At 50.0% G+C, this 25,713-nt stretch overlaps 7 protein-coding genes across 7 annotated transcripts; 4 read left to right on the top strand and 3 right to left on the bottom strand.

The window, feature by feature from the left end:
• Positions 1 to 4,287: 4,287 nt before the first annotated feature.
• Positions 4,288 to 5,288, bottom strand: DEU56DRAFT_856896 (uncharacterized protein). Its single transcript, XM_041355272.1, has 3 exons — positions 4,717 to 5,288; positions 4,544 to 4,661; positions 4,288 to 4,485 (listed from the first exon to the last, which is right to left on the bottom strand). Exons 1-2 carry the CDS (start codon positions 5,115 to 5,117, stop codon positions 4,652 to 4,654), a joined length of 411 nt encoding a protein of 136 aa, XP_041208971.1. The 5' UTR covers positions 5,118 to 5,288; the 3' UTR covers positions 4,288 to 4,485; positions 4,544 to 4,651.
• A 6,270-nt stretch (positions 5,289 to 11,558) lies between these two features.
• DEU56DRAFT_801274 (adenylate kinase) lies at positions 11,559 to 12,742 on the top strand. The gene is made up of 4 exons (XM_041353141.1): positions 11,559 to 11,830; positions 11,901 to 12,108; positions 12,169 to 12,354; positions 12,408 to 12,742. The coding sequence occupies exons 1-4, from the start codon at positions 11,677 to 11,679 to the stop codon at positions 12,640 to 12,642; spliced, it is 783 nt and encodes a 260-aa protein (XP_041208970.1). The 5' UTR covers positions 11,559 to 11,676; the 3' UTR covers positions 12,643 to 12,742.
• On the bottom strand, positions 12,743 to 14,465 carry DEU56DRAFT_801272 (Dolichyl-diphosphooligosaccharide--protein glycosyltransferase subunit WBP1). Its single transcript, XM_041353140.1, has 5 exons — positions 14,236 to 14,465; positions 14,080 to 14,190; positions 13,371 to 14,029; positions 13,100 to 13,317; positions 12,743 to 13,051 (listed from the first exon to the last, which is right to left on the bottom strand). Exons 1-5 carry the CDS (start codon positions 14,381 to 14,383, stop codon positions 12,856 to 12,858), a joined length of 1,332 nt encoding a protein of 443 aa, XP_041208969.1. The 5' UTR covers positions 14,384 to 14,465; the 3' UTR covers positions 12,743 to 12,855.
• Positions 14,466 to 14,528: 63 nt separating this feature from the next.
• Positions 14,529 to 15,062, top strand: DEU56DRAFT_331106 (uncharacterized protein). The gene is made up of 2 exons (XM_041345705.1): positions 14,529 to 14,648; positions 14,800 to 15,062. The coding sequence occupies exons 1-2, from the start codon at positions 14,574 to 14,576 to the stop codon at positions 14,938 to 14,940; spliced, it is 216 nt and encodes a 71-aa protein (XP_041208968.1). The 5' UTR covers positions 14,529 to 14,573; the 3' UTR covers positions 14,941 to 15,062.
• Positions 15,063 to 15,444: 382 nt separating this feature from the next.
• DEU56DRAFT_735897 (Golgi apparatus membrane protein TVP38) lies at positions 15,445 to 16,618 on the top strand (the record flags this gene model as incomplete). Its single annotated transcript, XM_041348481.1, has 7 exons — positions 15,445 to 15,519; positions 15,576 to 15,726; positions 15,777 to 15,985; positions 16,039 to 16,119; positions 16,170 to 16,305; positions 16,356 to 16,419; positions 16,471 to 16,618. 7 exons carry the CDS (start codon positions 15,445 to 15,447, stop codon positions 16,616 to 16,618), a joined length of 864 nt encoding a protein of 287 aa, XP_041208967.1.
• Positions 16,619 to 17,320: 702 nt separating this feature from the next.
• DEU56DRAFT_972480 (RdRP-domain-containing protein) lies at positions 17,321 to 21,456 on the bottom strand. The gene is made up of 7 exons (XM_041359491.1): positions 21,436 to 21,456; positions 19,792 to 21,384; positions 18,779 to 19,743; positions 18,651 to 18,723; positions 18,489 to 18,602; positions 17,840 to 18,436; positions 17,321 to 17,789 (listed from the first exon to the last, which is right to left on the bottom strand). Exons 2-7 carry the CDS (start codon positions 21,382 to 21,384, stop codon positions 17,499 to 17,501), a joined length of 3,633 nt encoding a protein of 1,210 aa, XP_041208966.1. The 5' UTR covers positions 21,436 to 21,456; the 3' UTR covers positions 17,321 to 17,498.
• Positions 21,457 to 23,271: 1,815 nt separating this feature from the next.
• DEU56DRAFT_331024 (uncharacterized protein) lies at positions 23,272 to 23,954 on the top strand. The gene has a single exon (XM_041345704.1). The coding sequence runs from the start codon at positions 23,338 to 23,340 to the stop codon at positions 23,782 to 23,784; it is 447 nt and encodes a 148-aa protein (XP_041208965.1). The 5' UTR covers positions 23,272 to 23,337; the 3' UTR covers positions 23,785 to 23,954.
• The last annotated feature ends 1,759 nt before the right edge of the window (positions 23,955 to 25,713 follow it).

Below are 25,713 nucleotides of genomic sequence, written 5' to 3'. Positions count from 1 at the left end.
AGCCTTTGCGCCACAACCACGGCTCTAACTGACCCAATAATAAGTGCGGCGCTAGTAAACGGAGACATTTTCAACGCTCAACATACTTATCAGCCGAGATAAGCAGACTCGAAATGTGTACCTCGATTTCAAAAGGCTCTATAAGTGTTTGTGTAGCTGGCCCACAATCGCGCCTACAACCTGGACCCATGTTATTCACGGAAAAGTCTCGAATCCTCGACGGTACAGCAAATTTTCCATATCTCGCCTGTCAATTTCCCGGTACTGCGCCTCGGCAGCTCCACGCGACGGCAAGGTTCGGAAAGGGCCCCACAGTACTGATGTGGGAGTTGGGGAACCATTTTGAAACGCAAGTCAAGGAGAAATCATCGCGAATTGATCTTACAATTCATTCGGTATCTAACCCAGCGCTGTGGAAGATTCTCAAGCCTCATATATGTTGAAGATCTGCGGGGACCAGGTGGCTCGTTTGATAGAACAATGAGCTAACCCCTTGAAGGCCTTCTCAGCACACAAAAAAGTTTTGCTCAAAATTAGCTGCGCACCGACTTTCCTTGTTCTGCAGCCGCACTGCTGGATTCAAAAATAGGGCTGCTCCACTCAACTTGTCCGCTAGAAGCTTCTGTCATATGTAAACCGCTTGTCTAGCTACGATATCGCGCGGTTGGAGCGACGCGTCGGCGCCCTCGATACCCTGCTTCTTTGTGGAGTCATCAGAAAGAGGTTTGCGTTTTCTATTTTCTATACGATCTTCTAAGCCGCGCTCACCAAGTAAGGAGCATGCCATTGAAGGTGTTTCATCAGTGTAGGTCAAGCTTCTTTCCCATCGATCCTCATTCTCCCTGTGGGCGCAGAAGGTTGTCAAATCAGGTGCACACTCAGGATCGATGAAATCATACCGACGTCAAGGGTCATCCGCAGTTGTGGTGCCAATCCAGGGACCCGTCTGAACCAACCTTCGGAGTATCCTATTGCTTCACATATTCGGGATACTTTCCTGACATGCGATTCGCCCGTGAGCTGCCAGTCTCGAAGCTCTTCAATGGATTCCGAATTTTATTCTAGCATACCGATGTCTCAGCATGAAGTGAGTTCGTCATCTGTGGAGGCGTTATTATCCTGATATGAGGCACAACAGCGCATCTGTGATATCCTCAAACTCGACAAATGACTTTTATCGCAATTATATTGCTTCTCGTCGAACTGCTAAAGATACATGTCTCTGAGCCCATACTGAACTCCTCGCACGTCCTGCGGCCATATCACAATTACATGCCTTTCATCAAGACAAACCTCTTTTGATAGAATTTGAATTTGAAATGTACGGGCTTCGTGCTATAAGCGGTGAGCTTCGCGACTCAAACAATCACCGAAGATGACAGTCTGCCCACCTTTTTCCAGGGAAAACCCTAGGGAAACGGACCACAACTCAAACCCCATTCCTTCGCACATTTCTTGAACGTCATGTATTATCTGCTCAAGTTGACGACTTCTGAACTGGAAAAAATTACTAGCTGTGACAGAAATAGACGAAATTAATAGGTTAGGTCTTCATCGATTGATGACAGCCGCTGATGCTTATGGGACCTTATTTCTAGAGTATCACGTCGGAAGAAGTGAGCTCGCCTCTACATGACGTCGTTGAGCGCTAATTCGGTTTCGCATGTGCCGGGGCGTATTATGCAAAATTGAACACCAAGAAACCTGAACTTTGCGTGTCGGCGTCGAACGTATTTTTTGTGGAATCGTTCCGTGGGTTTGAAGAGTATCTATCAGGTGCGTGCTCTTGAAGCATGCGATGAATGAATAAACTGCATAGAACTAAAAGACCAGTCCACGGTGGGAGTTTACGGTGCCGTCTGCGACCGGTCGTGACGTGTGAGGAGAAGCCCATCCTGCGATTCATTGGACAATGACTTGTGGCCCGCGCAGGCTTCGAATGACGTCTTGCGATTTAAACGAAGGTCGCAGATTACCGAGACCGACTCGGAGGACTTGAGCCATGTGGAGACGTTCAGCCAACACAAAAGCTGGATATCTATCTCCAGGGAAATTGCAAAAAAACTGCACAACCTGAAATATCGGACGCATCACTGCTGATGATTTTCTGTATGAGCGATACGGACTCCAATGTTCCTGTCTTCGTCAGTATATTTAGCACCATCATGGAATCTAAAGCAACGCCGACGTCATGAAAGAATGATTTTAAATAGGTATAGCTCAGAATGAGAGATGCAGTTCTCGAAACATACAAATGGTATTCCCTTCATCACGGAGAAGTGTGGTGCAGAAGCTACTTTATGATGCGCTCGCTCCCAGATGGTATTTTATCAATCGCACTAAGAAGCACCGGGTTTGATGGACTTGTCTATGAGTCCATTTTCTGAGGAAAGGCAATGGCATGTATAACATCAGCACTGGGGAATCCATAAGAAGAGTTGCGGTGGTGTCATAGGCATCCCATGTATTTCCCGAAGACGGAGACGCGCGGGTGAAAGTCACATATCGTCTTCAAACCACCAATAGCAAGTCCATCAGTACTGAGGAAGAATATGATCTGACACAGCAACGTCGGGCTTGAATGTTCTGAGTCATGCATTGACCGCTCCCTTGGCTTCAAGCCAAGTGGTACATCTTGGGCCAGGAACGCCAGGCTATCACCAATTTATCTGACGGCGCGTTTACCTTCAAAATAGCCCACCCGCCAATCTGCCCCAGTCCATGTCAGGCACGTCAGCATCGACACCGGGAAAATCATTCAACCGGAGCGCCGCCCAATTGATACGCGGACGGAGCACAGGGCCTTTTAGTGGGAGGGGAACGTAGTAGCACTCAAATTATTGTATACGAACGGCTTAGCGACCTCATCGATCTGGAACTACGATGAGTGAGCCCGCGTGGGTATCGCGGCTCTTGAGAAATCTGCATTTTCTCATGCCTAGCTTTGTTGCAGAACTACCATGTGAACAGGTTCGGTGGGGATGGTGATCGGCGGAATAAGGTGTAGGCAATGAATTCGGCGGAACAAGGCGTAGTATGACAATCAAGATCTTGAAGGAATGTGTGCTTAACCCGTACCGCAGCCGTCGTATGCAATGCATATGATGGTGGTGGTGGTATTTGAAGTCTGTGAATGAATGACCCTCTTGTGTTGGTCCTCAGATGAGATTACCCACCTCCAGTGGTTTGGAGTCTGGACCCGAGGGAGAATCGGTTCCAGTGTGCGGAGGTGTTTGATCTGCTTCCACCATAACATGCGTCTCTCGATACGCCCACAGCACAGGTACGTACGACCTTTCACTGGAGGTAGTGCAAGTACGCATGGGGTGCAGATTGTCTACCGCTCGTGCGGGCTTGACCGCGGAACATTGAGCATCCATTGCCAGTGTGTCATGGTGGTTGGTACATATGACCTACAAAGGCCCGGGAGGGCCGCAGAAGATTCTGGATAGAGCGACAGTCGTGCAAAACGGCGAGCACTTCCTAGTAGCTGTCTGAGTACTGTTAGACTCTTGCGGAGAAGTTAGCACACAAGTAGACATACTCAAGTAATGTGTTCACCGTTGCTTGCCAATTGGCATAACAGCCTCTTCAGTGGTATTATCGTGGGAACATATTGATATTACAGACTCTTCCACCACTCACAAACTCTAAGTATAGCTATGATGCGTTCGCCTTGGAGGGGATGAAGTGCACCACGGAGATGTTTCATCCAATGACGACGATATACGCCTGTAGACTCCAGGCTCGAGGGTGTCGGAGACACGTGTAGTCACTGTATTATAACCATTACCCAGCGGCTTCGTGAGTCTGTCCATCTCATAGTCTGATGCAATTATTCACTTTGTTGTACATTTATCATCAGGAACTCGAGCTGCATTAATGCGTATTTCTTCCTGTTGTCCCAGAAATTGACTATCCCCGGAGGAGGTCCTCGACAAGGACATTCATTGTAACATCCTGGTGCACACACGTCCAATATACCCCTCAATAAAGTGCCATATATCGTGTGGAACCTCATGTCAGCTCCTACCTTCACTTTGCCTCGATTCTGCCCCCCGCTCTTGCCTGGCGCTCGTTTAATTTCTTCATTCCGCTTGTTCTTGCCTCATCTTTTCACGGCTCAGAGCTCGCATCATCATTATACTCGTCATTTTCATGGTGCTCACGCTCTCACCACCTTCCGTTGTGTACATAGGCTTATCGCGATCTCATGTTATACAAAACACAATAAACTCCCTATCTTGTCACACGCAGTGGTGTCAGGATTTAAAGCCTACTTGTGCTCTGTGCAAAGGAAACAGCGACCAAGGAACCTTCAAACCTTTCCATCCGCAGCAGCGATCTTCTGTTTCTTCAGCTTTTCCGTGTCATTTTCCGCCACGTGAGGCGCCAGTGAATAGAAAAGACTCACTCCATGCGCAATCGCATCTCACATTACTGTCCGTCGTAACGTGCTCCAATAAGTCAGCAGGACGCATAACAGTGAGTGTCACGCAGTCGACTCTTCAGCAAATCGATCGCTCAGACAACCCTGAATCAGACTCTATCATGATGCTAGGTATAGAATAAACAACGGAGCATTATACACTGTACAACCCTCATCTGAAATCTCTGTAATAGTACATCAACTACTGCAACAAGATCATTGTCACCAAGGTCTACAAGTGTTGATTTGAGTACGCGCGAGGAATAAAAAAGGCTCGAGGGACTCACTGATCTCGGCACTTTTGCCAGTGTTGTCCATGTGCCATGCGGCTCAAATCAAGTTCTGTACCCCCTCTAGGTAACACTAATGCGGTCCCAGGACTGTAAAATGGGTGTCGAGAAGCGAATGGTACCCAGAAAAAGAGACGATGTTTGGGTCCTACAATCCATCCATCATCAGCCATCAGAAAGGGGGAGGCGGAGCGAGTTTCATCATGGGATGCTCCCTCCGTTAACTGCGAAGGGTCGCACAGCGCATGGGTAGAGTTGGACGAGAAGCGGATTGGGTGACCGTTCCAAGTGTTGCTTGTCGTGGCAGTGGTGGCCTCGATGGAATGCATGCTGCAGCATTTGTTTGTTAATGTTGGATGATCTATATCTGCATACTGCTGCAATGGGTGCCTCGTCATCACATCCCACAGCCGGACAGTGAAATCGTCCGAACCGGTCACGATGCGAGTGCCATCCGGCGAGAACGAGACTGAGCTAACTGAGTCAGTGTGCCCATGGAAGGGCTCGCCGACTGGCTGCCCTGTCGCTGCATCCCACAGCCGGACAGTGAAATCATCCGAACCGGTCACAATGCGAGTGCCATCCGGCGAGAACGAGACTGAGGTAACTGAGGAAGTGTGCCCATGGAAGGGCTCGCCGACTGGCTGCCCTGTCGCTGCATCCCACAGCCGGACAGTGTGATCCCTCGAACCGGTCACGATGCGAGTGCCATCCGGCGAGAACGAGGCCGAGTTAACTGAGTCAGTGTGCCCATGGAAGGGCTCACCAACTGGCTGCCCTGTCGCTGCATCCCACAGCCGGACAGTCTTATCCCAAGAACCGGTCACTATGCGAGTGCCATCCGGCGAGAACGAGACTGAGGTAACTGAGAAAGTGTGCCCATGGAAGGGCTCGCCGACTGGCTGCCCTGTCACTGCATCCCACAGCCGGACAGTCTTATCCCAAGAACCGGTCACGATGCGAGTGCCATCCGGCGAGAACGAGACTGAGTTGACTGAGTCAGTGTGCCCATGGAAGGGCTCGCCGACTGGCTGCCCTGTTGCTGCATCCCACAGCCGGACAGTCTTATCCCAAGAACCGGTCACGATGCGAGTGCCATCCGGCGAGAACGAGACTGAGCTAACTGAGTCAGTGTGCCCATGGAAGGGCTCGCCGACTGGCTGCCCTGTTGCTGCATCCCACAGCCGGACAGTGTGATCCCAAGAACCGGTCACGATGCGAGTGCCATCCGGCGAGAACGAGACCGAGCTAACTGACCAAGTGTGCCCATGGAAGGGCTCGCCGACTGGCTGCCCTGTCGCTGCATCCCACAGCCGGACAGTGTGATCCCAAGAACCGGTCACGATGCGAGTTCCATCCGGCGAGAACGAGACTGAGTTGACTGAGTCAGTGTGCCCATGGAAGGGCTCGCCGACTGGCTGCCCTGTCGCTGCATCCCACAGCCGGACAGTCTTTTCGTACGAACCGGTCACGATGCGAGTGCCATCCGGCGAGAACGAGACTGAGGTAACTGAGGAAATGTGCCCATGGAAGGGCTCGCCGACTGGCTGCCCTGTCGCTGCATCCCACAGCTGGACAGTGTTATCGTCCGAACCGGTCACGATGCGAGTGCCATCCGGCGAGAACGAGACTGAGGTAACTGAGGAAGTGTGCCCATGGAAGGGCTCGCCGACTGGCTGCCCTGTCGCTGCATCCCACAGCCGGACAGTCTTATCGTCCAAACCGGTCACGATGCGAGTGCCATCCGGCGAGAACGAGACTGAGTTAACTGAGGAAGTGTGCCCATGGAAGGGCTCGCCGACTGGCTGCCCTGTTGCTGCATCCCACAGCCGGACAGTCTTATCCCAAGAACCGGTCACGATGCGAGTGCCATCCGGCGAGAACGAGACTGAGCTAACTGAGTCAGTGTGCCCATGGAAGGGCTCGCCGACTGGCTGCCCTGTTGCTGCATCCCACAGCCGGACAGTGTGATCCCAAGAACCGGTCACGATGCGAGTGCCATCCGGCGAGAACGAGACCGAGCTAACTGACCAAGTGTGCCCATGGAAGGGCTCGCCGACTGGCTGCCCTGTCGCTGCATCCCACAGCCGGACAGTCTTATCGTCCGAACCGGTCACGATGCGAGTGCCATCCGGCGAGAACGAGACTGAGTTAACTCTGTCAGTGTGTCCCCTGAGCACGGTTTGAGCAGCTGGCCAGTCCATATGACGTCCAGATGCCACACGAAGAGTATTCGGAAATTGTGCAGCAAATTTAGATAGGGCAGAGTTGACAGGCGAGAATGGTAGTGCTGATACATACAGATGTGGCGTGCTGTGTAAAATCATGCCGCAAAATATTTGAATGAACCGGTGCACGTCCATTGCAGTCGATGAGATGTTTTTGAATTCGGAATGGCGCTGTGGTTACGCGTAAGTAATTGATCTGACGATTAATAACTATGTGCTCACCTTCGGCCATTGGGCAATCAGCCGAAGAGCGGTAGCTGCGCCGCTGAGCGCGTTGATCAGGGCAAGCACCTCGAGCCAGAAAAACATCCGCTCGTGGTCGAAGAACGATTTTACTTCTTTCGCGAGCTCCGGGTCGAAGACTGTTGCTCGTACATGTCCAGTCCAAAATCGAGTGGAATATGACAGATGCGGGAGAATGCGTTGTTCAACTCGTTCTTGCAGTCCAGGATCTTTACAATTAGGGAGGTACGAAGACGTTAAATCACAGATATTGAAGCGAAGACCATGTTCCATGACTCGAAGCGACGCAAATGCGAGGTCGCTTTGCTTCTTCGACACATCGACAAAAAACTCCCCACTGGAGGATTGGTCGGTCAGGAAATCACGGAAGGATGCGTGAAGGGGTCGGATGGGGGTAGACGAGTCAGTGGTGCCACTGAGGAGGGGTGCCAGATGTCCCAACATGTTCTCTACTTTGTAATGCTCGCTTTCGTCCGGAAAATGACCCCGCATGATGTTCAAGGAATTTAAAGGGAGGGGTTCAGCTGCGCCAAGTATTTGTCCCATAACGGAACGAAACCTTTCTAGCTGTCTGCGCTGGAATGCGGCATTTGCGTGTCTATCCTTCGGCATGATCTTTGTCAACATGAAGTCGTACATATTGTACAACAGGTTTTCGCGCTCGGCGGGATCGCGGGACACCACAGCATCGAAGGAATCCTTTTGAGAAAATCCAGCGTGGGGTGTTTTAATGTGTTCGCAAGCGAGACGCGCCCACTCGAACAAGCCATCAGCTTTCTGAGCTATGGCTGCAAATTCCTTATCCCCAAAATCCGAGAGCCCTTCCAGCTCCTTTGATGTGTAAGCGCGGATGTCGCGCTCTGCGGTGTTTGGTGAAATATCGTCCATGGACATCCGTCGAATGTGCTGAGCACCTCCAAGTTCAGCTTCAATGTCAGGGAGCAGGCGAGATGTAACAATTATCCGCATGTTTTTTGGGAGTTCGGTGATCTGGGGAACAGCCAGTTTACCAGCAAGAATGCGGAGAAGGTGACGCCGTGACTCGACTCCGCCGCTCTCGTCCAATGCATCGATTATAACCACGACGGGCCCCGCAGTTGACGCTGAAAGCTTCCCTAGAGGTTCCGTCAGAAGCTTCTGCCATTGCTGCACAATATCCACCGTGGTCTTGAGTGCACTGTCGTTCTGAACTGCATCCGCCAATGCTCTCCTGATCTCTGGATGACGATCGGCGAGGTCGCGCGCGATTGTGGAAAAAATCTTTTCATGGCGACGATCTGCTTCTCGCTGGCGGTCAAAAGAGTAACATGAACCAAGCCCTCCCACGTTGTGGAACCAGCTAGCGATGGTGTGAGCGATGGCTGATTTCCCCGTGCCTGCAGGCCCAGATAGCCACAGCACGCGCTGAACATCGTCTTCAGTGCTGTTGACCCAGTCCGTGATCTGGGAGAGGATTTCTGTGCGCGTTCCTGGTAGGCATTGTTTCGTGGTATCTAGTCCCGCGCCCGCTGCATAAGTTATACCGCTGAGGTCCAGTAGTTCGCCTGAAGAGGTGTGAATGAATGTCAATGCCAGTAGCACATCTCAAACTTACCTGTGCAATGAACGAAGATGGTTACGTCCCGAATGGCCTGGTCGCGAAAGTTTTGCATGAGTGTATCTAACACGTTGTTGTACTGTCGAATAGCATCATCTGTTTCCGAGACGATGTTCTTTCCGAGTCTCTTCCCTATGATAATGGCATAAGTTTGAGAAGGTGCGAAGCGCAACAGCGTGTACGGCTCACAGAAGTTCTTTGTCTCCGAATAATCTCTGATAAAATGGGCACATTGAAGGGTTTGCTGAGAGATCTGTCCGATGATGGTGTGCATCGATGAAATGTGGGCAAGAGTCTTGTCTTCCGTCACGAAGCGATAGACCTGACCCAATTTCTCGAGAAGCTGAATTAGCGCTTTGTCGCGATCCGCTTGAGCGAGAATAGTCTGCACAAATGATTGCTAAGCAGAAGATAGAAATGAGAGCGGGCACAAACATACTTCTGAGGCACAAGACAATACGCCCAGTGCCATCTTGGCATATGGATGTACCTATGGAACGGAGTTGGTTCGGGTCAGATCGAGGAGAATGGTCCATACATCCGCGATTTTCGCGATAACGGTATTGAATATCCTGAGGGGTTCGAGATAGGTGGCTTGTAAATTGTCTGCGGTATCGAGATCCGCTGGCGCATTTCGAGCAGCAGACACTCCAGATTGCACACGTCCCGAAAGTGACTTCATGCCCTGTGCAGCTGCTTCGGCGCCCTGAAGGGCTGGTTGGGGATCAGCGCGTCTGTCCACGCCAGATGGAACATCCTGAACATTTGCGACCACCAGAAATTAGAGAAAGTGTAGAAGTTCATACATTTGAGCACCGACCTCGATACACGGAGCCGATGAAGAACCTTCATGACTGGCCATCGGGAGAACAGGGTCGGGGGTGCGGGAATCCTTCAAGCGCTTTTGTACGATCTCAGCCTTTTTCCGTCACTCAGTGCCCGTCGACTCACAGAAATTTTTTTAGCCACATCATTCTTAACATTCCTCACAAACCCACGGATTTTGTCACGACGTCGGCCCTAGACGAAGGATGGCATTAGAATCAGTGTTTCAATTGTAATGTGATCCTCGTACCCGTACTGAGCTTTCACCAGCCATTGCTCCGCTAGATGAGCGGCTTTCTGCAATCGAATTCTTCAATGGATTGCCTTTGCTCATTGGGAATGATGAGCTTGAGGATCAGTCTGAAGCAAAAAAGGACGATAAGAAGGGTGCCACGCCTTTCACATATTTGCGGCAGTATTGTCTTCAAGCGCTAATCCTTGGTGGCCAGGGTCCAGGGAATTCCGGATAACGCACACCAAGTAAACGAGGAGCGCTTAACTTCATTACGTTCGTCTAGAGAAACGCTCTGCTGAATGTGATCTTGGAGTACACGATCGTAAGCTGTACAATGGAAGCTTGCAGTCTCCTCTCAAGATATTTGGAAGAAGAGCCGCTACAGTCGATTCTATCGAGATCGGGTATCATGAAAGTTCGCCATTGCCGAATCTTGAGTCCATTTTGTCCGACACCGCAACGTGTAGCACCCTGAGCTGGGCCACGAATGTCACCTAAGACATCAGCATGTCAGAGTCGGATGGAGAAGGAATTATCAGTCCTGCAGACAACGTATCACTCGCGTGGATGTTCAATGGCAAGGTAAGGTAACATGCGTCAATATTAATGTGAAGATCATTAATTTGTTCTCTAAAGGTACGCTAGAGATATATCAGGAAGCCGCTGTTCGACCAGCCATTCACGGAAAAAGCCCCTTCGTCTAATCAACACATCCACTGGACGTCAGATCAACGCCACCATGGAAAGCACAGAGTACAAGGTATTCATCGGCGGTGCATGTGCTCTGCTCTTGAAATGGAACCCATCACAGAAGCAATCGCAAAGTACTTCAGTTGGGTTATGTTATCCCATAGGTAGGAAAGGAAGGAGCCATATACGACTTGAACCTGGCCGGAACCATCGTGAAGTTGCACAAATTTTGTAAAGTCCCTCGTGATGCTGGGCATGGAGTGGTACGTGTTACATCAACCCGGAGAACGTCGAGCTACAGGAATCAATCAATTCCATGTTCATCTGGTATCACTGTTCAGCACTCACCATCCTATTTGACGTTCCTGCCTTCGTTAAACTCTGGCGCACTCGCAAACAGCATTTGGAACACCCGAGGATGGACCGTTGAGGTGTTCCTCGATCCTTACATCGTTCTCTTCTAACAAGCAGACTAGACCCTACACCTCGACGACCACTCAAGCAACCACAAACAATCTGTCGCTATCATGCAAGAGTTGCAGCGTTCGACTGGCATAAATACCCAGGCGCTCACCCAGGATGAGAGGTGCCCGAGAGAAACTTCTATGGGCGTAATTTGCTTTAGCGTCTGCTAAACGATATATTACAAAGACATACATGAACATTCCTCTAGGGAAACATTAGCTTGACAACTAAGGCTGGCATGTAGATGCCAAATAACACTACAAGGTTCTTCTCCAAGGACCAAGGTCAACGGGTTATATAGCCGTGCATACTAGCCTCAACACCTGCATAGCATCAGTTAATTCTATGTCGATCGATGGGTACTTCACATACAAAGTTTCGTAGACCGCATCCCATCGCAAAAGTACCGCATCGAATTCAAAGAGAGTGATCAAACTCGACAAATCCTCCATCGACTTTAATGCCACTCAATGAATCGATGTTCAAGTGGTCGGGTAGTCGTCGTCGAGGACATAAATGCGCTCAAACTCCGTCTAAAATTTACCACACCCAAATAATCCAATTACGGTAATAAAGAACAGGGAGAGCGCCCATTTCGAAATTTCCACGTCTTCCTTCCCAACTTCCTCGGCCCACTCAAGTTTTCGTCGGTCAAGTTCAAGCTAAGGCACAAGATGGCACCCTCAGATGAGCTCGAGTACCTCAAGCACCTTGTAGCTCAGCTCAATGAGAAAATTCACGCGCTAGAGACGAAAGCGAAAGCTATCGTTCCTTCGAAGACGCCTGCTCAACAGCTTAGGACTATTCTTATGGGTCCTCCTGGTGCTGGTCAGTGTCCCTTACATGGCCTTGCGTGGGGTTCTCCGGTGGGATGATGACGTTGATTGGCGGTTTATAGGGAAGGGAACACAAGCACCACGGATACGTGACGAGTTCTGCGTCTGCCACCTCGCAACTGGCGACATGCTCCGCGAGCAAATAGCGAAGAAAACCGAGTTGGGGAGGATGGCTAAGAAAGTTATGGATGCCGGCGAGCTAGTTACGGATGATATCATGGTTAACATGATCAAGGATCAGCTTGAGAATAACAAAGAGTGCTCGAATGGGTGCGTCGATACTCATCGAATATTCTCTTCTTGTTCGTGTCGTTGACGTTGAGAGCTCAGATTCGTATTGGACGGATTCCCAAGGACCGTTCCTCAAGCCGAGAAACTCGACTCCATGCTTGATTCTCGCGGTGAAAAGCTCAACAGCGTCGTCGAGTTGCTCATCCCTGATCAACTCCTCATCTCCCGCATCACCGGTCGTCTCATCCACCCGGCTTCAGGACGGACGTATCACAGGGAATTCCAGTGCGTCTCACTAACGCTGTGCACTCAATAAAACTAACACATTCTGGTACTAGTCCGCCTAAAAAGCCTATGACGGACGATGTCACAGGCGAGCCCCTCATCCAGCGCTCCGATGACAATGTAGAAACGCTGCGCAAGCGTCTTGTAACCTTCCACAAGCAGACTGGTCCCGTCGCAGAGTACTACAAAGGCAAAGGCTTGTGGCACGGTGTGGACGCCGCTCAAAGTCCAAGTGTCGTTTGGGACAACCTTCGCAAAGTCTTCCGGGCCCCACCGACAAAGTCGTAATATATCGCACGTTTTCCCATACATAGACCTGCCTATTTTGTGCATAGACTGTCTGTCACACAGTGCTTTCCATCTACATATGATTTGCGCAACCAGGGAATTTTGTCAAACAGCATGTACATAGAACACCAAACCTGCGGGATATACACGTAAAGCGACTATCCAATGCTTGGTTTGGTGGGATATTTTGCTTGAGTGAGCGAGCCTGAGCAATTACTCTGCTTTCGATCCCTTCTTCCTTTCGCCTTTGACGTCTCCTGCAAGCCACAGAGCTGCAAAAAGGAAGAACCCAACACTCGTGCTGATAGCGCCTGCGTAATAAGGCCATGCAGCGCTCAAGAAACGAGGGTATTGGTCGTGTCTCGGTGGCACGACAGGGACGGTCGTGCTCGATTCCAGGTATGAATAACTGAATTGCAAATTAGTTCAGGACGTCAAAATGATTATATTCACTAACCCCTTCCTCTTCCAGTTCAAGACGAACTTGAAAACACCGTGTCTGTCAGGTGCGCGGAACTGGACTTGGTATGTACCAGGGGAGCCAGGAACAGGAGGCAGAGAAGTGCGGATGTGAGGGTCGAGCATCGTGAATTCCAATTGCAAATCCTCGATACCGCTGTAAGGTTTCCACGTCGAGGTCTTGCTATCATACGAGGATATATGCGCCGTATACACCTAATCACTACGTCAACCAAATCCCACTCAAAACCAGCAAGCAAGCAACTCACAATCTCGTCATTGGTAGTATACATCTCCGGCGCCTCGGTCTGATTAACCCGATGATGTTCAACCCCATCAATCCTCAACGCCAGTTTTTCCTGGAAAACCCACGCAGCGACGTCCCTCGCGAACAGAGAGTTCCCAGACGGCTTCCCAGAAGGAAGTTCCTTCCTCGCATATTCATCGCTGAAAAGCTGAACGCCACCTGCAAAAATGACGCGAGAGTTCACGTTCGTCTGGAAGCCAGTCACTAAGCCCATCTGGCTTCCCGCCCATAAGCCTTCGCCACCTTTTTCGGTAGCGTCGACGAGTGCATCGCTGTCAGCATCGGATGTGGGGTCAGCTGCGAAGCTTTCTGCGGGTGCGCGGAGGATGGGAACGAGCATTGGAGTTGTGCCTAGTGCATGGGGGGCGCCAGTGAACCAAATTGGGGGAATTCCTGGGGTGAGGAGTGGGGATTGGGGGACGGAGACGGGGATGGTGGTTGGAGGCTCTGAGCGGGCGGGGTGGTGGGAGATGAGTGGTGTTTCGGGAGGTGGGAGGATGAGTGAGAATTCAGTTGCGAAGCTTGTGAGGGGGGTTTGTTTTGGAGAGAGGGCGATGAGGAGGTTTGTGTTCTCTGAGAGGAGGCCAACGAGCGACTGCGGAGTGATGTCTCGTGCGTATGCTGTGATAGAATTAGCAGGTTTGTATCTGGTGGGTGCCTTGGACGCTTACATTTTGTGTCTGGAGCGAAGAGGATGACGTGGTCAAAGTTTGGCACGCCATAGTCGGTGATGGCAGGACTGACGTCTTTGGGGGCACGGAACGTCAAGTTGTACCCTCGTTCTACCAAGGAATCAGCAAACGCTAAACAACATTTTGAACACATACTTTCAAGTCCACCAAAGAAGATTGAGTAGTTTTCCCTGTCTAATGACGGGTCGAGTAAGACAAGAACCGAGTCCCCAGAACTCGAACTTGCAAAGCTGAGCCTTGCAAACGCAAGGAGAGTCACGAGCGCAGAGTTGAGAAGTCGCATCTCTGCCAAAATGGGGTTCAAAATGTTTCTGATACCAGCGTTAATGTCGACCTACTTGCAATTGGTCGAGGTTGCGTGCAGCTTCCACGTCGATAACTTTGCCTATTTTTGGACGTATTTGAGTGTGTGGCTGTGTTGCGTTTCTTGACGACTCGCCGCCAGGGTTTATGATATCATACCCAGGCCTTGGATGGGTCTCTTCATTGGCAACCTACTGCTATGCCATTCTTTCAGCGCATTCGGGGTGATGGCTACGACAGCAAAGGTACTTATCCGGCAAGTTAGCAACTCCACGTCTTCGATTTTATAGATTGCACGAGACCCTGGACATGGAGCTTGACGAGTGAGTAACTGACATCCATGATACTGTACTTCGCGAATCTAATCGTGATTTTTTTCTAGTCAACTATACACAGTGCGCACCGGACTCGCAGATGACGTTTCTGTTGCACCGGGGTACCAGTTCTGCTGTTGCTGCTAGTCGCTCATCTCAGTCTTCAGCTTCCCTAATCCCCGGCCCCACCGCTTTTTGGACTTCTTGTTTTCTTCGTTTCTAATCCCCTGCCTAGATCCTCTCTCATTGTAGTCTCGTTACCATCCGCCTTAGGATTTAACGTGAGACAAGGCCATCTTACTAGTATCCCTCTGCAATCTCCCTGACGGGCGTCAGAAAAGTGACGAAGAGGCCAAGGAAAGGTTGAATACGGATGTGAGCCACCATTTAATACATTTTGACTGTGTAATCACGAGCCTGAATGCCCTGTTTAGGATCCTATGAGACGAAACGTGTGCATAAGCTGGACAGTTGGATGGATTACGAGAATTTCTACATCTAGCTACTCTCCCCAATTGCAAACACAATGGTGCACGTGGGCCTTGGTGACCAGGTTGACAATGAAAGCTATAAACAGCTGCGGTCCGCTGGCTTTGCCATATTTGACACTGTGCTTGCTGGCGCCGATGTGTGGGGTGAACCCCCTCGGGTCCCGACCCGAATATCAAAACCAACCCTTGCAATCACCAAAGCCTTCTTTTGTCAAAAAATCTTGGTCGCGCTCGCGATGGCGTTTCGTTTTCTCAAGGGTCTCATACAATCAGCTAGTTCAAGATATCAAAAACTTAGTCTAGTTGGAAAGGTGACATCAGTGTTGAATCTAAGTGTTCCCGTTATCAACTAACGATGCCGCTCCAGGCTTTGATGTGGTTCATTGTATTCTTCAATGCCTGTTTCGCCACATCCATCATTGTGATCACTCCAACTCGCATTGCTCAATTCATGTATAACGCCGCTCAAGACATCCGACATCTTCCGTATGGGTATGCACTTCTTATCGTTGTCCTGAGTAGGCACACACCTTCATCCGATGAATCCGAACATGCTAATTCCCCTCAGCTGTTATGTCCTTTCCCCCTTTCCTTGGACATGCCATGATCCTTAACTTATTCGGTTTCACATACGGTGTGCAAGGCTTCTTCCCTGCGGCAGTTGGAACACTGGCAGCCTCCGCCATAGTTTTTGTTACACTTCGGTTCATATTCAGCCAGAGGCTGCGTTCATGGTCATCCACTAACGAGAAATGGCAGGCTCTGGAAACTGTGATAGTTGGTATGTTTCATTAGCTTCGGCACACTTGCTTAGTAGAAGACGGCTACAGCAATCCAGAGGCCTTCCCCTGATCATCCTCATCCGCGTCTCTTCGTTGCTGCCGTGGGCTTGGTCAAACTCGCTATTCGCAGTAAGCTTTTTGAGTTATTTACTGGTTCGGATCTAATTCCTTCATGTTAGAGCATAGCGCCGGTTTCGTTGTTCCAGTTCTTCATAGCGACTTTGTTTGTCCTTCCAAAGGCTATGGTTTATGTGTTCGTCGGAACTCGTATTGCTAGACTCTCCGACGGCAAACAGAGAAATCAAATGGATACCCGTAAGAACACGTGTCATGACATTCCGCTTTCATTGATTCATGGCGCGCAGAAACAGAGATTCTCAACAGCCTTCTAGTTGTCGGTGGTATCTTGGGAACTGTCTTAGCCAGCTCGTTCGTGTCCATATTGCTGCAATTAATAACAGCTCTACTCACCCTATACAGGTTGCTCTATTATTTCATGCAGAAGGAGATCAAGCGCCTACATGCCAGCTTGCCGGATCGTGACGAACTCGATGCAGAGGTACTTGAGGCAGCAGAGGAGACGCCTTTGTTGAGATCCAATTCTTTGCGTTCCCTCTCACTTCCTTAGTGAGCTCATTTCAGTAGGCTTCAAATTTTGTGTAAAGGCCGTTGTGGCGTCCAAGATGTTTTTGAGATCATCGACCCACTTTAACTTGGTCGAGGTTTCAGTCAGCCATAACCCAACTCATATATGAGCTTATCGTTGGCTTCATATCACGCTGCTACAGCGTGGATCTCATTTCGCTTCTTCCATCATCTCAAATGCCAGTCATATATCCTCAATTCCTTCATTCGGTGCACAGCAAACCCGCTATATTGAGATGTGTCTGGTATTCTCATGCACCGCAGTTCATTCTGCAACCAGATGTCTATTCTATTCTATTCTACATTTTTGCAAGGTATCCTGCTTTGCCACGAGATCAAGAGGTCCTAGAATAATTGCTTCCTCACACTTCTGATGGGATGCCACATCCGGGGCACGCACCCGAGCGGCACCTCACCGGCCCATATGAACCTCCCTCCATCGTGCATACTCTCGCTGGTGCTATATTTCTGTTGAGAGTTTCCCCCTCCCCACGTGTTTGGACGAGAGGCTTGATGGTCCTCCAGGAATGCATTTGGTACAAATGCGCTTTCAAGAGACAGATTCATCTTCGCTCTCGACGGTTCTTTGCAGTATCGCATGATTGACGTTGGTAAATACAATCTTTGTCTTGGGGATGGTGTATGCTTCTCAATGAAGACTCGCAATTCCGTTTGGGCCCTTTATCGAGAACCAAAATTTGTGTTTTACAGAGACTACTAGTATACATTTCTCCTGAGCTTACAAGCAAATCCTTGGCTACATCACCATTTCCCAGTTCCTGCTATCCAACCAAGCCTATAGTTGGGCATATTTCGTGCACGAATGACCAGTGGCAGACCACTCAACTCTGATACCCGATCCTTCACATGAGACGAGACGCCTTCACAATCTCTAGCATCCTGCCCAGAGCGATTAAACCAAAGCTCTGAACTCCAAACTTGCTCGGTTCTTCCTTTAGGGTATCTTCTGCTACACACCACGCTGCCCAAGAGCGCTTGAATGTTTCTGCCATCTCTCGCTGTTCTGATTCTTCGTGAAAGGTCCAATCCTCGTAATCCTCCTCCTCCTCTTCTTCTTCATTCGTTTCCGTCTCCAATGTCTGCGGATCCTCCCCCTGGAGTTCTTTCCTGATCTTCTGGACGAGCCCATGTGTCTGCAAAATTCGTCAAGGAAGCCATAGCACAGATTGAATGTTAGGCTGACCTGCAAGTTCATCGAAGAAACTGCATTCCGCCGACGTTGATGGTCGGACCAATTCGCCATGATGGTCCCGCTCACCAGCTCTGCCTCGGAGACGTGGATAGCCTTGTTTTTCGAAATTGTATGCGCTTGCCCGACAATCAGTAGCTGTTCGCAATACGCATGGAGTAAATATGACATCTCCTCCATCAACTCTTCGCTCGGATCGGTCAATCCTGAAAGGCCAAGGCTATGGAGGCTCACGCGAGAGAGCGCGACCTCCACAATGGCTCCATCGGATGGGGAGGAGTTCCCGTTCCATGCAGTAGGTATACCCCTCATCATTGGTACCCGACGGTAGAGTTCACCGAGCAGCTTTGGGCTTTTATAGTACTGCTCGCTGGCGATATTAGCACCTTCTTTGGCAAGAAAATCAGGCCTAGCTTGATTCCTCGGAAGCCACGGTATGGACCTGAAGTTGACAGGAGTGCCGCTCTTCGGAAAATCGAGCGCCTGTGAGGCATAATTCGCGAGCTTAACGCATTCGGTGCAACTTGGATCCTTCAGGTCAGAAAACCTGAGATGACTTATGGCAATCGGACCGATGAGGTCCGCTTGAATCTATATTTCACAGTTCAACTTGCGGCTATTCTAGTGGCTATTTGCGACTCACATAGTCGATTATGAAGTCTACGACATCAGAGATGCCACATGCCATTGGTGTCGATTTGATGGTTGCTGCCGTATACGCTCCGGGTACGAAGAGTTTCGTTGGTAGCAACCTCGGCTGCGGAATGATCAGGCATGAATGAATGCATTAAAATATTGGGCTTACATCAAGAATTAGGTTGAAGGTATCGCCATCAAGATCGCCCCCACCCAGACACGATGCAAGAGCTCGTTCACCCCTGTCAATGATGTAATTCAGCGCGCCTTTGTTCTAAACTATTAAACAGGGCTTACTGGCAAGAAAACACGACGACATTCATCAGGTGATCCAACTCTGGTCGGTGTACGGCTTTCACAATCTGCACGTCGCCTGGGTGAATCTGTGGGCTGCGTGTTATGGCAATATTGCCCGTGATGCGCTGAACAAATCCCGTCCTTTCATCAAACACGGTTGCGTAAATTTCTCCCTCCTTAAGGCAGTCCCATTCATCGGAAACGCCAAGCAAGGTATACGAACCTGACACTGCTATGTGCGCACGGTACTTCAGCTCCCGTAGGATTTCCGTCTCAACGCAGTGCAGGGAGCTTTCTATGAGCTGACTGGTCCACCGAGACGGATCACTCTCCGTGTGTCCGATTTCCAATTGTAAAATGGAGGACAGATTTGAAAAGAGAGATGGCAGATGGAAAGATGCCCCCATTCCGTGTTGCTGGATAACTTTTGAGGCATCGGTGCACGACGATCGGACGGATTGGGCTTTATGGATGTCGTCGTCCTGCAGTTCAATAATTCTTTGGGTGTCCACACCCAAGAACTCCATCAAAGAGATGAGTGGACGATTGAGGAACATCAATTTTGGTTCCGCTGATGTCGATTGGACATCAAAAGTGAGGTTCTCCCGTGCATCAAACTTGATCTGTGATGGACGAAAGCGGACGAGTTTGCCTTGAATGGTAGGATCTTGGACGACCATGCCTTTGGCGCCGCCGAGTCGAAATTGGAAGGCCGATGGAACGTGTCGCAGCTTCGCAGATCGCTTTTTGCCCCGCTGCAAAGACCTCCATATGTCCCTGGCAAGCTCAACCGATATGGAGCTGCACCCATCTGTCATAAGCCCGCCAGAAGGCGAGTGTCTGTCGGGACAATGAAAATCTACTTCTTCGGGAAGAAGTGTGATCGATGGATCAGTGCCAGAAAAGGCTTGAGACCACCTTGCAGCTAAACGAGCCGGTTGTTTGTGAAGTTTGGAGAAATCGCCCTAACGGTTGCAATCAGTTGAGGTCGATGAGGGCCAATGGCGACTGACCAGGTTGTCCCGGATCGATTGTGCATTTAGTAGCTTCCCATTTTCACCTTTGAATGGTGTCATAAACCACACCGAATGTTCTTTCAGACCGCTCATCGAATATCCCAAGAACTGGAATTGGCGTCCAGCCACGCGACAGCCATTGAGGAGAGTAGAGCGATATCGCACCCTCAAAAGGTCTAGAATGGAACAATCGACCTCCCGATGAAGCTTTGATCGATTCTCGTCCTGGAAACTGACACGCAGGAAGCACTCAGAATGTCCATAGCGGCGTAAGACACTATTGGACTGGTCTGGAATAGGTCCCTCTAGGATGTCCCGTGTCGGCGTTCGGATAAGATGGTAGGATAAGTATACCCCACTTTGTGGTGGCGGAGCTAGAAGAGGACGCGGCTTTTGATGATCTCTGACAAATTCTTGCGTAACTCGGCGAAGAAGAGAGGGCAAATTCTCTTGGGTTGATTGCCGCTGTGCCCGACGTTTGCGACGTTTTGTACGACTGGCACTACGTCCTGCAAGCTCTGAGGCAAAGGACCGAAAGATTTCTGGCGCATCGTCGCCATGTTCAACTTGCAGCGAGAGGATGGCCTCCTTCAGCGATAGTATGTCCATCCCAGTCAAAACAGAATCTGAAGCGGTCTTTTGCACCTCGAACCCGAGCTTGTACGGTATCTGAGAGTAGAACTCGTGAAGGATATCATCAGAAACGCTGTTCGAGATGTGATTATGAATTCGGATACGGTGTTGTGTGGAGTAACGCAGATGAAGACGATTGCGGCAAGCGTAAACGAACATATCCGCATCTGACTGGCTGCTGAAGGTCAGCATCAGATTATGGCAGCCTGGGGGCATGTAAGTATCACGCCCCAAGCCGACCAGACGGTTAGGGATGGTATCCTCAACTCCATCGGCCTCGCTATCCAAGGAGTACACAGGGGGCGCATCGGCACGAATGAGTAGGACAGTCGTGTCTTCATCCCGGCTACCCACTAGCGTTGCAATACTCTGAAGCGAATAAAATGCGGTGACGGTTGGGTACCCCGCGATCTCCTCCCAATCGATATAGTCATCGTCGTCATACTGGTTAAGCTGTGGACGGAAAGTGAAGCGTAGCTGCCGACGCTCCAGGTCACAGATGATAGAAGCTGTGCCAGGAGGGGAGACTCGCGAAGAAAAAGATCCGTCCCGGAGGAAGCGGCCGAACGAGTACCGAAGAAGCTGGAAAGACCCATGTCTTCTGAAAAGCCTTTCCTGCTCCTTTCGTAATTGTATTGGGTCGCACCATGGAACATTATTCAACCTCTGAATACGGGCCTCATGGATCACCTGCGTGCTCCTGCTGAGGAGGATTGGCCTGCCTTTGATGACAATCCCTGCGTCACCATGAGCACGCAAGAGAGTGACCCCAGCATCCTCTGTTGGCAGAGCGAGGGTGCCTTGTTGCCCGTTAGGCTGTGACTCATCTGAGAGGTGGATTTCAAAATTCAGAAGAGGATTGGTTTGGAAGGGGGGCTTATGCAGTATCTCGGCGAACGCAATTGTCAAGTCATCTGTGGTAACTGCTAGAGCGATGTTGCGCAAGGAAATCTCCATCTATCCAGTTACATGTCAAGTGTACTTATGGATCGTGAAAGGGTCACTCACATTGTGTAACTGTCAATTGGTACCAACGAGAAAGAGGATCACGTCGGCACTTAAATATGTGCTGGGTTTTGATCATGGATTAACACGTTATGGAAGCCAGATAAGATAGCCACCAATGCGGGCGGAATACTATGGCACGGGTCATAGTACTGCGCACCTATCCCTTTCCTGACAATTGCTCAGCATCAGGCGCCGTGCCAAGCTATCGGGTTAAAATGGAAGATCAAAGACACCGCTTCTTGTCCCCAGCGGTGCTCTCCGTTTGCTGTCATATTCTAGACAACTGCGATAATGGGATCTGGACCGCGATGCTCGACCCCCAGATCCAGGAGTATGGTAATTGTGAGTTTCTCTCTTGCGCTCTATCGTCACTGGCGTAGTCTATTCTGACTTGAGCTTCCCTCCTTTGAGCGGCGACGATCAGTTCTATCTTTGGTCTCGTGTCGCCATCATGATACGGTTCGCCTCACGCGCATGATCTTGGTCTTGTGATAGCGGCAGAAGCCAAGGAAGTACGAGATTTTGGATGCCACCAAGCCAAGTATTTTGATGGCAATCTGCCAAATAAGATTTGGATTTGATAGGAGAATATCAGTGAATATCAGTCTTTACCCTTCCTGAGATGCGGACCTCCGCACAGAAGTAACCACTTCCTTCTATGGGTCCACTCTTACCGAACATTGGCCTCGCAAACCCCTGAGTCGGATCCTGATCTAGAAGGTGGATATACTTGGGTTCTATCGCATTTACCAAAGTCCTTGATTGCTTCGGGCAGCATACGTATCTCCTACTCATTTGATTGCTCCGTGTTTGGGCAGTTGGTTCTTCCGGGGCGCAGTACCTTGGAGGGTCATGGCCCTGAAGCTCACTTCAGACAATGCTTGGTCGCCAAATATTATGAAACACACCAAAAAATATCATTTTCCGATTTTTAGGACACTTCTTTGACATCTTAGATAAACCCACGCTGTGAGACAACAATTCACCGTACTTTTGCCGTTTCAGCAGCTTTCCGCTTGTAGGCCAACCGTTTGAAGAGTAACAACTTGCCTTTCAAGAGCTCGTGGCTCCAGCACTTAGGAGCGTTAAGCATAGACGTTCCAAAGTCTGGTGAAGCGCCAGTATGAGTTTCTATTTCTTCGGAATGGCTTGAACAGATTAATGAAAAGTTAGAACAAACAAAGCGGTCACCTGAATACTTGTAGTACTGTGGTGGTCCACAATTGGCCCATCAACAGCAAATATTTCGGATCTTTCGCAGGCAGACCACTTGCCGAAGATAGAGGGAGCATGATAAGATTTAATGGGAGTGATAGCGAAGATATATCATTAAGATTGAGCATCACAATACCAGTAATGCAGGCTACTACTACTGTTGCGGGGAATTAGTAGCGAGTCATCAAGAGCAATGAACGCTTACAGTGTGATGGGCATTCGCAGTTGTCCAGCGCGCAAGTTTACGCCACAAAGGAGAAATCATCTCAACACTTGAGACCTGGCAAACTGATATCAATCTCCACACTTCAGAAAGACCACACCGTCAGAATGACCATGTCTTTGACAACAATGATCTTGGCACCCCTACGGAACTCACGGTTGGGTTACATCCCAACATAGCCATTTAGCGACTTTGCGACGCAGTGACTGTGAGACAGGCGCAAAATGAGTCATTTTGAGACTACTTGGAAGGCTAGGAGGGATCCCGAGGCTTAAGCCATTGTTCAGACAATGAGTAAAGAAAAAAGGTGTAGCGTTTGTATAAGACTATGCGTGCGAATTTCCACGTCACGTTGACAAAGTTATATTTCGTGCAAAGTCGTTACACACTTTTGTTAAAGCGTCTCTCCATATCGTGGTCTGCGCATACCTATTTCGCAGGACTCCACGACTCGCTGGCACTATATGGTTGACTCCGCCAGTGATTCTCCAGTCTCTATTTCTTCTCCTACCGTCTCCTCAGTCCTCGGCATAAAGGGGTCCCTTCGTTTCCGCCGTCATGGTGCAAGTCAGAAGGCACACGTCGTCCTACGACGCGTAGAACTTCCAGAAGAGTCAGGAAATGGTACTGGTAAAAGCCCTGTTGCATACTTTAGCCTTTTCGCGCAGAAAAGAATCGAGGTCAAGCCTGGCAAGGAGATTTTACTAGCCGTAGCTTCCGAGGATGGATCTTTCACAGACCAGGCCGTCATTTTCGAAGGAGATCTTCTCGGTTCAGATACACGAACTGAAGTCGAACAAGAAACGCAAACTAATATCGAACCCGTTGTTGATGTTCCATTTGTCCCTCCAAAAATGAGGAGAACCTGGACCAAGGCATTTGAACAGGTGAGCGTAGTACCAGGTGAGTGATGCGTGCTTGACCACTGGGGGTTCTTTTCAATGTGCTATTTATCGTGTAGATAGCGCCCACCGCACGCCGCCTCCACCTGAACGTGTATCAGTGGGTGTTCAGGCTCAGCCATCATGGGCAGTGAGTTCGGTCCAGGCAGTTCCAATAACATCTCCTGTTCAAATTGGACAACACCTATCACTTCCCGAGGATGAAAAATATTTGAGCCTCGATACAAGCCCGCTGGAGGTAGTGGGAACATCTTCAACTCCTCAAAATTTGTCTTTATCTCCGCCTCTTACTGTTGCTGTGAGTGCACTTTCACTACTTACAAGCGTGATCCTGAGACACAGTAGATAATGGACGAAGATCGTGAACGTAGCTTGTCACCAATGAGTTTAGGCTCTCCTTCTAGCACTCCCCCTCAATCTCCCATTGTCGAGCGCATACCGAATGTTTTCAGAGTTCCAAGTCCTGTAACAGAACCTCCGCGAAGCTCGCAAGACAGCTGTATGGACCTCTCAAGTGACTCACAAGATGAGAAGCAAATTGAAGACGATCTTCGACACCCAGGGGATACTAGCAGTTTACCCGCCGAACCTAGCACTCCCACTTCTGAGACTGCTGACATGGATCTCCAGTCCTCTCCTAGTTCTGCTTCGTCGTCGTCGTATGATATACCCGGTCTCGTAACTGGTTCATCATGGCGCGCGCCTTTACCGAAGACTGCGCCACCTCAACGACCCATGGAACCTGGGCTTGAACAGGAAACGGGTTCACCCCCGAAACCTGTTATTCCCTCCCTTCCCTCTCTACAACCCTCTGTGCAACCCTCCGTTCCCGAGCGAATACTTGTTTCTCCAAAAAAGTCTCCACCTTCTGCGGTGCCTCCTGCTGTCAATAAATCTGCGACTCTGCCTCCAAGGCTGACCATAAGTGTTCCAAAGAAACCAGCGATTGTCAATCCATTCGTTTCTGGTGGATTTATGACAGAGTTTGTTGGTTCGCCCGCCTCGCTCACTGCCCAAAAATCACTACCCCCGAAGTCTCGCACGGGTTCACCGAATATGTCGGAGGCACAGGCGAGTATTTCAGTTCTGATGATGGATCGTTGGACTCACATGTCAATCTTAAGTCAACTCCTACGCCGATATCAACGCCCGCACCCCCACGTCCCAATCCTCCACTTCAAGCACCTACATTCGTTCCTGCTTCTTGCACTGTACCCACTTTCCTATCCCCTTCCGCACCTTCACCTCAGTTTTCAACTAAGCCCCCCTCCCCACCGCTAGCAGTGCCTGCAAGACCATATGCTCAAGAGCAACGTCTCACTGCAGCCCCCCTACCTCCAACCCCTCCATCTGTGCCTCAGCCGCCACGAACTCAAGCATACCCCAGTTCTCTCCCCCCTCGCCCGTCAGAAACTGTGATCGCTTACTCCAATAAGGCGCCTTACAAGCCGGGTTATTCGCCTTTAACGTCAGCCAGTGATGCGAGGATATCCTATAATGCCACCGGAACAATATCTAATCCTTTGAATATTCGCCCTTCACGATTTGCGCCGCTCAAAGCTACTCCAATCCAGTCCCAGCAAGTGCCGAAGAAACCGCTGACAATCGGCAATGGCTGGCCACACGCACGACAGGCTAATGGAAATGGCTCTACGTCTATATCCCCTGTGACATCCAAGGCTTTACCCCCAGGTGGCCATCGACCCCTCACGCCCGAGAGCACTCGCTCGTCAACAACGCCCCCCGGTCTAACGAATTTTGTCTCATATACCTCCCCATCTCCTCCTGGGTTTCTGCATAGGTCGCTAAGGGATAAGCCACCCACAGAACTCTCTCCATCAAGTTCTGGTGAACCCAACATCAAACATGGCAAGATTGTGTCTCTGTCAGAATTTTCGCTCTTCGCTGATGTCTTTTTTCAGAATATATGGACATTCC

Source organism: Suillus clintonianus (assembly GCF_016758775.1).
Source record: "Suillus clintonianus strain FC179 chromosome Unknown DEU56scaffold_31, whole genome shotgun sequence".
NCBI lineage: Eukaryota > Fungi > Basidiomycota > Agaricomycetes > Boletales > Suillaceae > Suillus > Suillus clintonianus.
This window is presented reverse-complemented; position numbering and strand designations above follow the sequence as displayed.

Excerpts from the sequence above, each read along its gene's own strand:
- DEU56DRAFT_856896 (XM_041355272.1), bottom strand. The coding sequence starts at position 5,117 with ATGACGAGGCACCCATTGCAGCAGTATGCAGATATAGATCATCCAACA.
- DEU56DRAFT_801274 (XM_041353141.1), top strand. The coding sequence starts at position 11,677 with ATGGCACCCTCAGATGAGCTCGAGTACCTCAAGCACCTTGTAGCTCAG. Across the intron at positions 11,831-11,900 it reads TATGGGTCCTCCTGGTGCTG|GGAAGGGAACACAAGCACCA; the intron begins GTCAGTGTCCCT and ends GGCGGTTTATAG. Across the intron at positions 12,109-12,168 it reads AACAAAGAGTGCTCGAATGG|ATTCGTATTGGACGGATTCC; the intron begins GTGCGTCGATAC and ends TTGAGAGCTCAG.
- DEU56DRAFT_801272 (XM_041353140.1), bottom strand. The coding sequence starts at position 14,383 with ATGCGACTTCTCAACTCTGCGCTCGTGACTCTCCTTGCGTTTGCAAGG. Across the intron at positions 14,030-14,079 it reads CTTCGCTCCAGACACAAAAT|CATACGCACGAGACATCACT; the intron begins GTAAGCGTCCAA and ends ATTCTATCACAG. Across the intron at positions 13,318-13,370 it reads ATACTACCAATGACGAGATT|GTGTATACGGCGCATATATC; the intron begins GTGAGTTGCTTG and ends CGTAGTGATTAG.
- DEU56DRAFT_331106 (XM_041345705.1), top strand. The coding sequence starts at position 14,574 with ATGGGTCTCTTCATTGGCAACCTACTGCTATGCCATTCTTTCAGCGCA. Across the intron at positions 14,649-14,799 it reads TGATGGCTACGACAGCAAAG|TGCGCACCGGACTCGCAGAT; the intron begins GTACTTATCCGG and ends AACTATACACAG.
- DEU56DRAFT_972480 (XM_041359491.1), bottom strand. The coding sequence starts at position 21,384 with ATGGAGATTTCCTTGCGCAACATCGCTCTAGCAGTTACCACAGATGAC. Across the intron at positions 19,744-19,791 it reads AATCGATCCGGGACAACCTG|GGCGATTTCTCCAAACTTCA; the intron begins GTCAGTCGCCAT and ends TGCAACCGTTAG. Across the intron at positions 18,603-18,650 it reads CCTTCAACCTAATTCTTGAT|CCGAGGTTGCTACCAACGAA; the intron begins GTAAGCCCAATA and ends ATCATTCCGCAG.
- DEU56DRAFT_331024 (XM_041345704.1), top strand. The coding sequence starts at position 23,338 with ATGGTTGACTCCGCCAGTGATTCTCCAGTCTCTATTTCTTCTCCTACC.